This window comes from Ambystoma mexicanum, chromosome 12 (assembly GCF_040938575.1).
Source record: "Ambystoma mexicanum isolate Mex_15411 chromosome 12, UKY_AmexF1_1, whole genome shotgun sequence".
NCBI classification, from domain to species: domain Eukaryota; kingdom Metazoa; phylum Chordata; class Amphibia; order Caudata; family Ambystomatidae; genus Ambystoma; species Ambystoma mexicanum.
The window spans coordinates 745,772,941-745,781,647 of NC_090936.1; the positions used below are offsets into that span (position 1 = coordinate 745,772,941).

At 39.9% G+C, this 8,707-nt stretch overlaps 1 protein-coding gene across 3 annotated transcripts in view; it reads left to right on the forward strand.

Moving 5' to 3' along the window:
• The window catches only part of ZBED4 (zinc finger BED-type containing 4), a 100,991-nt gene extending 93,309 nt beyond the window's left edge, over positions 1-7,682 (forward strand). For all 3 annotated transcript variants that reach the window (XM_069629250.1, XM_069629249.1, XM_069629248.1), the window contains one exon: positions 2,478-7,682. In XM_069629250.1, the coding sequence (XP_069485351.1) occupies positions 2,757-6,257 (3,501 nt within the window). In that variant the 5' untranslated portion in view covers positions 2,478-2,756 and the 3' untranslated portion in view covers positions 6,258-7,682. The remainder of the gene's footprint in view (positions 1-2,477) is intronic.
• The last annotated feature ends 1,025 nt before the right edge of the window (positions 7,683-8,707 follow it).

Here is an 8,707-nt window from a genome sequence, read left to right on the forward strand (position 1 = left end):
TTCCTTCACGAGCCCTTCGCTCATCCGTCTCCAACTCCCTCATGGTCAGCCGCTTCTCTAAGCAACGAGCTGGGGGTAGATCTCTCTCCGCAGCAGGGGCCTCCCTCTGGAACAGCCTTCCTGCCTCCCTGAAACTTGAGGAGAACCATCTCCGGTTCCGGAAGCACCTCAAAACCTTCCTCTTCGCTTCTGCCTTCTCTCTCCCTCTCCCCTGCTAAACCTTCTTAACTCCCCACTGAATTCTGCACTAAACCTGCATCTGGGCCACTCTCAGCGACCTCGGTCCAGGGCCCAGCCACTCTCCACTTGCACTGCCTCCCTGGCTCCCCCTGCACTGTGGGACTGTCACTGTATCCCTACAGCCCCCTTCCCAGCACTTCCCAGCACTTGCTCTGCACTTACCTCGCACTTGCCACCAGCTGGCCCTTTTTATTTATCATTTATTATTTATTTTTTATTACGCTACTTACCTTGTACTGCACTTTCCCCCCACCTCCTCCCCCTGCACTTTCTCCTTTTTCCCCTTACCTCTGCACTTGCGCGATCTGAATGACACCTGGCCTAGTAGGATCGTTTGTCTGTCTTCCCCTTGTTTCCCTCCCTCCCTGCCTCGTCGCGCCTTGAAACACTTGTGTATAGGCGCGTTACAAATACCATATCATATCATATATCATGTGGGTTAGCACCAAAGCTAACTAGCATCAATTAGTAAGTCTAAAAACCGATAACATAGGAAAACATCAAACTCAGTTAATGGATTGTTTAACAGATCACTTTGCAGTATTTCAATGCTTTTCATTCATTGTATACAAAAATCAACTTAATAATAATCATAAGGATGTTTGTTTTCTCTGTTAATATCCAGAATACAATAATCTCAACATGTTTCGGTTCTGTTCAAATTAATATGGAGCATTTTTCAGGAGAAAGGTATTTAGGGTCGAAATCCTATTCACAAGACTACAAGTGGAGAAAGTAGAATCGCATGCAACCTTGAGAGGTTTTTGTGGGCACACACCACTTAATAAGTAAGGGAGAACTCTTGCATGAGTCCTTGGTTGCCACAACGGCAAGGTAAACGAGCTGGCCAAGAGGCAGTTGGTGGGTTCTGGTAGTAGAGCGAAGCTATCATCTGGGCTCCGGCTGTGTATATTAATGCGATCAGGGTTCCAACTCGTTGGGTGCTATTGTGGGCTCCTCCACGGAGTATCCAGTGTGTCTGGGAGGGCACGAGTCCCTATGGTGAGTAGACCGTTCTGTTTAATTACGTGCAGACCTTGGCGCTTATGTGGAGGTGGGGGGCTGCGGGTAGAAAAACCAATGCGGTCGTTAAGTTCTGAGGCAGCAAATGCTCTGGTTGGAATTCTAGGAATGTGACAGTGCTCGTATTGGGCCGCCTCCTCGACCACCAGGACCATCTCGGTTCTACCCGCGGCCCCACACATCCACATAAGCACCAAGGTCTGCACGTAATTAAACAGAACGGTCTGGTCTACTCACCGTAGGGACTTGTGCCCTCCCAGATGCACTGGATACTCTGTGGAGGAGCCCAAAATAGCCCCCCACGAATTGGAACCCTGATTGCGTTAGAATATACAGCCAGAGCCCAGATGATAGCACGGTCTGCATGCATATGACCCTGCGCTCTACTACCAGAACCCACCCACTACGTCTTGGCTGGCTCGCTTACCTTGCAGTTGCGGCAACCAAGGAATCATGCAAGAGTCCTCCCTTACTTATGAACTGGTGTGCCCCCCCCCCCCCCCCCATAAGAACCTCTCAAGGTTGCATGTGATTCTTCTTTCTCCATTTGGAGCCTTGTGAATAGGATTTCGCCCCTTAATACTTTTCTCCTGACGAATGTTCCATATTAATTTGAACAGAACCATGTTGAGATTATTGTACTTGTCATATTAACATAGAAAACACACATTCTTATGATTATTAAGTAGATTTTTGTATACAATGATTGAAAAGCATTGAAATACTGCAAAGTGATGACTTAAACAATCCATTAACTGAGTTTGACGTTTTCCTATGTTACCGGTTTTTAGACTTACTGATTGATGCTAGTTAGCTTTGGTGCTAACCCACATATCTATTTAGTACTTTTTTAACCACTGTTTAAGGACCATTAACATTTGATGTTGGAACTGTTTGTGAACGCACAATTTTCACTCACTTTAATCACTGCTTCCTTCTTATTTATTCAAAATTAATTTCTGACTAAACACACAGGGCAGTTGATAAGCATTTTCACCAACTTTTCTTATAATATTCACCAATGTATTGTTCTCGAAATGCAATTATACATCATATAAAATAATTGTGCACATTTTAAATGTAATCAGATTCGATCAGAGATGTTTATATGAAATATTTAATATGCAAGCATTTAAAATTTACTAATTTAAGAAAACATATTGAAATCATATGTTAATGTACACATTGTTGAAGTATTGTTTTTTATTTTTTAGGTGCTATTACTGGAACACTCATTCAAGATGAAAAGAACAAAACATTAATGAATGTACATCATGACAAAATTACCATCATTGACTTTGTACCAAACGTCAGCCACATATTTCACGTGACTCAAATCTAATTCTTATTTGGTACATTGTTTCACTATCCTGAACAAACCAAATGGAATCTGGTGATATATAGATGTGTGCTAATTTCTGTGCACTCAATATGGCACAGTTGTTAAATTCGTTTCCTTGTACATGAAGGCACAATTGGAATAATCTAAAACCATGGAGAGCATCAAGGAAATATTCCCCAAGATGGATAAAAACCTTGTTGTAGACCGAATAAATGGTTTCAAAGTGGATCAAGAAGACTGTGAAGAAAGTCATGTACTTGAAAGAATGGAAGTAAAAAGTGAATCTGAAGATTTTAAACACACAGACAGCAGTGATGAGCAAGGGGACGACCAAGAACAAATTGACTGCTTTAACTCAAACAAATATATGTCCACAGAGAATGAAGAGGACTATGGGGCTCTATTTTCACAGTACACAAATTCCCTTTATGATGTGGCAATGGAAGCAGTGACACAAAGCATGCTAACGAGCCGAAACCTAAGCAATCGGAAAAAATCCCCAGCTTGGAATCACTTTTTTATCTCCCCTCGAGATAGTACTAAAGCAATATGTATGTACTGTATGAAAGAATTCAGCAGAGGCAAAAATGAAAAAGACCTTAGTACAAGTTGTCTCATGAGGCATGTGAGGAGGGCACATCCCACAGTGCTTATTCAGGAAAATGGAAACCTGCCAGGAATATCCTCTTATTCTTTGCCAACATTACTGCCCCTACAACTTGCAGATGCTGGTGATTTAAATATTAGCTTATCACCCACTAAGCTAGTTAAGAAAATTACCTCAGGGTTGTTGCCTGCAGAACAAAACGATGATGCACCGGTATCTTTAGTTTCAGCAGAGGACATATCGGATTTCTCGGTTTCTGGAAAATACTGCAAAGAAGAAGCTGCTGATCAGTCACCTGAATGCTTATCCATCAGTCGATATGATGATCTACCTGACACTGTTGTGGACAAGAATGTTTTAATTCCAAAGAGTTTATCTGGTACCAGGAGACGATCTGCTGTCTGGAAGCACTTTTATTTATCCCCTTTAGACAATTCTAAAGCTGTTTGTATTCATTGCATGAATGAATTTAGCAGAGGTAAGAATGGTAAGGATTTGGGAACAAGTTGTTTGATCCGCCACATGTGGAGAGCCCATCGCTCAATCGTTCTGCAAGAAAACGGTGGTGGTGCAAGTATACCACCGCCATATACTACTCCACCTACGCTGTTGCCTTCTTTGCTGTCTTCTGATGGAGATCTAATGTCTTCCCCTGGAAAACTGTTCAAGGAATCAATATCAGTTACTTCATCCCCTGATCGAGTTTCAGAAGAGGGACAAACTAATTTATCATCTGTAGATTTATTAATGGAGGATCCATCAGCAGTCTTATCGTCTTCAGAAGATATAGGTGATACTTCATTAATATATTCACCTGAGAAACCAGATGAAGGAACAAGTTCCTTTCTTTTTGCGTCTAGAACTGTTTTTCAGCAAAACAAAAAGATTATGAAAAGACTTAAATCGGAAGTGTGGCATCATTTTTCACTATCCCCAGTGGATAATCTGAAAGCGGTGTGTAGATATTGTAATTGTAAGATTAGTCGTGGGAAAAAAGGTGATGTAGGCACAAGTTGTTTAATGCGGCATCTGTGTAGACGTCATCCAGATGTAGTTGGAAACCAAAAGGACTTTTTGGATGAAAGTTTGGCAAATTCTCCCTATGCTACTTTGGCTTCTGCAGAATGTTCATCGAAAGTTACTCAGTTACCACCTGGATTCACACGTGACAATCCAGTAATTTTTCCTGTAAATAGTAAAAAGACCTCCAAGCTATGGAATCATTTTTCAATTTGTTCTGCAGATTCAACTAAGGTAGTATGTTTGCACTGTGGGCGTACAATAAGTAGAGGTAAAAAACCAACAAATTTAGGGACTAGCTGCCTTTTAAGACATCTGCAACGGTTTCATGTAAATGCACTGGGTAATGGTGTACCTGAGCCAATATCAGCGCCTACAGATTTACACATGCCAATGAGTACAGAACTAGTACTGCCTCCACCTTTTGATGAAACCAATGACAAATTTTGTGAGACTCACCCAGTTGCCAAAAAAATCACAAGTCTAGTAGCGGAAATGATTGCACTTGACCTTCAGCCATATTCATTTGTAAATAATGTTGGTTTTAATAGACTACTTGAATACCTGCAACCTCAGTATTCTTTACCTGCGCCATCTTATTTTTCAAGGACAGCAATTCCTGATATGTATGAAAATGTGAAAGAAATAATCATCTCCCATTTGAAAGAAGCAGAGAGTGGGGTGATACATTTTACATCAGGGATTTGGATGAGTAACCAAACACGAGAATATCTCACACTCACTGCACACTGGGTGACCTTTGAGTCATCGTTTAGACCACAGTGTGAAGATTACCATTGCTCAGCACTTTTACATGTATCTCAAATAGACTGTGACTATAATGGTGTCAGTATTCAGAAACAGCTGGAATATTTGTGGGAAACCTGGATAACCTCATGTGGCCTACAAAATGGCATTACTGTAACTGATATTCCTATCCTTGGAAAGACTTTAAATGAATGTGAACATTCAAGTGTGCAGTGTTTTGGCCACATCGTAAATGTCATTGTGAATGAAGCAATTAAGAGCCAGAGAATGGTTCAGAATCTCCTCAGCATTGCAAGGAAGATCTGTGAACGTGTCCATCGATCAGTGAATGCAAAGGAAAAACTGGCTGATCTACAAAAGGAATATGGGTTGCCACAGCATCATCTTATTCAAGATGTTCCATCTAAGTGGAACACTTCCTTTCTTATGCTTGAGCGCCTAATTGAACAGAAAAGAGCAGTTGATGAGATTTCTATAGACTGCAGTTTTCGGGAATTGATTAGCTGTGATCAGTGGGAAGTTATGCAGTCTGTATGTCATGCTTTAAAACCCTTTGAAGCTGCAAGTCGTGAGATGAGCACACACATGGCCACGCTAAGCCAAGTGATTCCAATGATTCACATCCTGAACAGGAAGATAGAAATGTTATTTGAAGAAACAATGGGTATAGATACTATGTTAAAATCATTAAAGGAAGCCATGGTTTGTAGGTTGTCCTCCACACTTAATGATCCTAGGTATATCTTTGCTACACTCTTGGATCCCCGATACAAAACATCCTTGTTTACAGAGGAGGAGGCTGAACAATACAAGCAAGACTTAATCAGGGAACTGGAAATATTGAGTTCTACCTCAGATAAAACATTTTGTAATGGTAATGAAATAGATTCCTCATCTAAACAGACTTTTGAAGAGGAGGATAGCATTTGGTCATTAATGGCTAGTATGAAAAGGGCCAAGGAAGTCAAGGAGAAATCGAAGTTACCGGAAGCAATTGTGGGTGCATACTTGGCGGAAGAAGTACTTGAGCATAACTGTGATCCTCTGGCTTACTGGAATTTAAAAAGGTTATCTTGGCCTGCCCTGTCGAGGCTTGCTGTTCGATTTCTTGGTTGTCCCCCTAGTATTATTCCTTCTGAGCGACTGTTCAGCACATCCAATGAGAACAGCAGTGTTAGCCAATCAAGGCTAATGGAACATTTTGAAAAACTCATATTTTTGAAAGTCAATCTCCCGCTGATCTACTTTCAGTATTGAAGTTAGTGAACACTGCCAGATTAAAACTGTTGTAATCTACTGAATATTAACTGTATTTGTAACCCAAGTGGTAAACATGCTCCAGTAGGGGGCCATGTATGACATCTAATCAGTGACTGCATTTCCATTCTTTAGTTTCACTTTGTGGTTTTAAAAATGTCTACATGTGCCTTATTGGTAGCTCTTCAGGCCAGATGCTGTACATATGTTTTTAATATGATCACACTAGAAATTGTCTTGTTAAAGTATGAAAATAATGTATGTTTGAATCTCCATAATTGTAAATGAACATGAAGAGTTTGGTTTTTTTATACAATGCATACAAAACGATGTGAACAGACTATCTGTACTTAATTAAATTGTGTAAAAAAAAAAAAAGGGTACTGTATTTTAATCTGAAAAAGCGACGAAAAATGGTCTTTCATATTTCAGGCGTTTGAGAGACCATTCAGAAGGGACAAAAATGTGGCATAGCTGTATGCACCTCATGTTTGGCTTTGTTCCCATAAGTCAACGTTTTTGCTCTGTAAAGCAAATTGAATAGTAAGGCAACTATTTTCATGAACCATGCCATCTGTCAACGAGCACTTCAACTTTTTGCAGTTCACCCACAGTCATAGCAAGCATCAGCAGAGACTGCATAAAACAGTTTGTTTAGCCCAGTAAATTGGAATAATATTATGAATTTTAGGAAGGAAGACGTTTGAAAGCATAATTGTCCCGTCATCCTTAAGCGCTGAGTTCCATTGGTGCATACATATTTTTTGTAATGTCTGTGCTCAACTATTGACCTCAGATGTACAATCAAATTAAGTAAAATGTTATTCATAATCTTGTAAGTCAAATAGTCAAACCTTGGTTGCTCTAATTTAAGGGCTTGCTTTTGACAGCTGGAAATGTTCTCAATTTATCAATGTTGAACTTTTTTTTAATATTTCAGGGATGAGTACATTCAACCGTTTATCATAAAAATATGTACGATAGACCATAATTTAAAAAAGATCGGTAATATCACTTAAGTTAATCACCTTTTTGGAGGAAAGTTTAAGGTTACTTTACCTACATACAACACATTACTTACAAATGTGAAAATGTGGTTGTTTTTGTATTCTTCATTGTTAGTTGAGGATTGCTATTCTAATGTAGACAAATATCTACGATCCGAACCCTGCAGCTGACGGAATGTTTTGTAGTTAGGATTTGTACATTTAAAAATAATTTGCATTTCTTAATGCCTTGTAAAACATGTTTTCATTAAATACATTGAGGGAAGCAAGTAATTGGCCTAAGAACTTTAGAAACTTGATGGTTCTGTTTGAAATACTGTACCGAAGCCTAATATAATTTTGCATTTATCATGTTTTAGTATATTTATAAATTGTGAGAACCCTTTGTTTCTGAAATTAAAGTTTTTATTTACAATTACGTGTTGGTAATGCGTTTCACAAATGTTAAGCCATGTAAACACTCCAAACCAAAATGCACTACAAAAAAGTACTGTGCTATTTATTTGCCCACCTATCCTGTATTACTACAGGCACATAGCATCAGAAACTAGTTGCAAACAAATTCCCTGCATAGAGAGACTTTTTTTTTTTAGAAAGTGAAATTAATGTTGACAAAATTTCAAATCTGGTTAATTGCTGCAAGGTGCTTCCAAATACAAAGGTAAGCAAATGAAAATGCTGAATGGTCTAAAACCTACATATAATAAGGTTTAAGATACTTACCTGTAACTATTCTCCCGCATTGGTCTGGCATGGATTCGCATGCTCATGAATATGCTCTGTCGTCAGGCTGGGAATCCTTGGTAAAAGGAAAAAAATGTCACTTTCGCTTGAACTGTATTTCTCCTCTAAACCAATCACTGTCCTCTGGTTCATACTGCTCCCTTCCAATGATGGTCCTCTCCCTAAGCTCCACCCCTGATGGCCATTTTCAGATTTGGTAAGCACGTAAAGTGGCAGTATGAACCAAGGGCCACAGAGGGGAAGGAAGGAGGGTTTGCATGTGAATCCATGTCAGACCCATGTTGGAGAATGATAGTTACAGGCAAGTAACTTGAACCTTCTCCAGCATGGGTTCTGGCATGGAATCCCGATTACATAGAAGTACATGTACACAGCCACTGTAGGTGGCAAGGCGTAGTCTCTAGATTTAAACGAACCACAGCGGGCAGCTCTAGCTTTCCAGTCATAGCTGCCCAAACTTAGAATACTCTTTCCCCCATGGTCTTAGAACTGACCAACCATACTTGAGCTTCAGATGAAAAATCCTAACATGGATACGGACCAACGACTCCCACACCCCTCCATAATTTCCATAATTACCTCCCCTCTCGCTATATCTAACTGCCTTGTATACCATGTATGTATGCTCTGCACTGTAAGATGTATTGTCATTCTTTTTCTGCAACTAAGCTATAAATATACTTGTAATGTTCGCGCCCA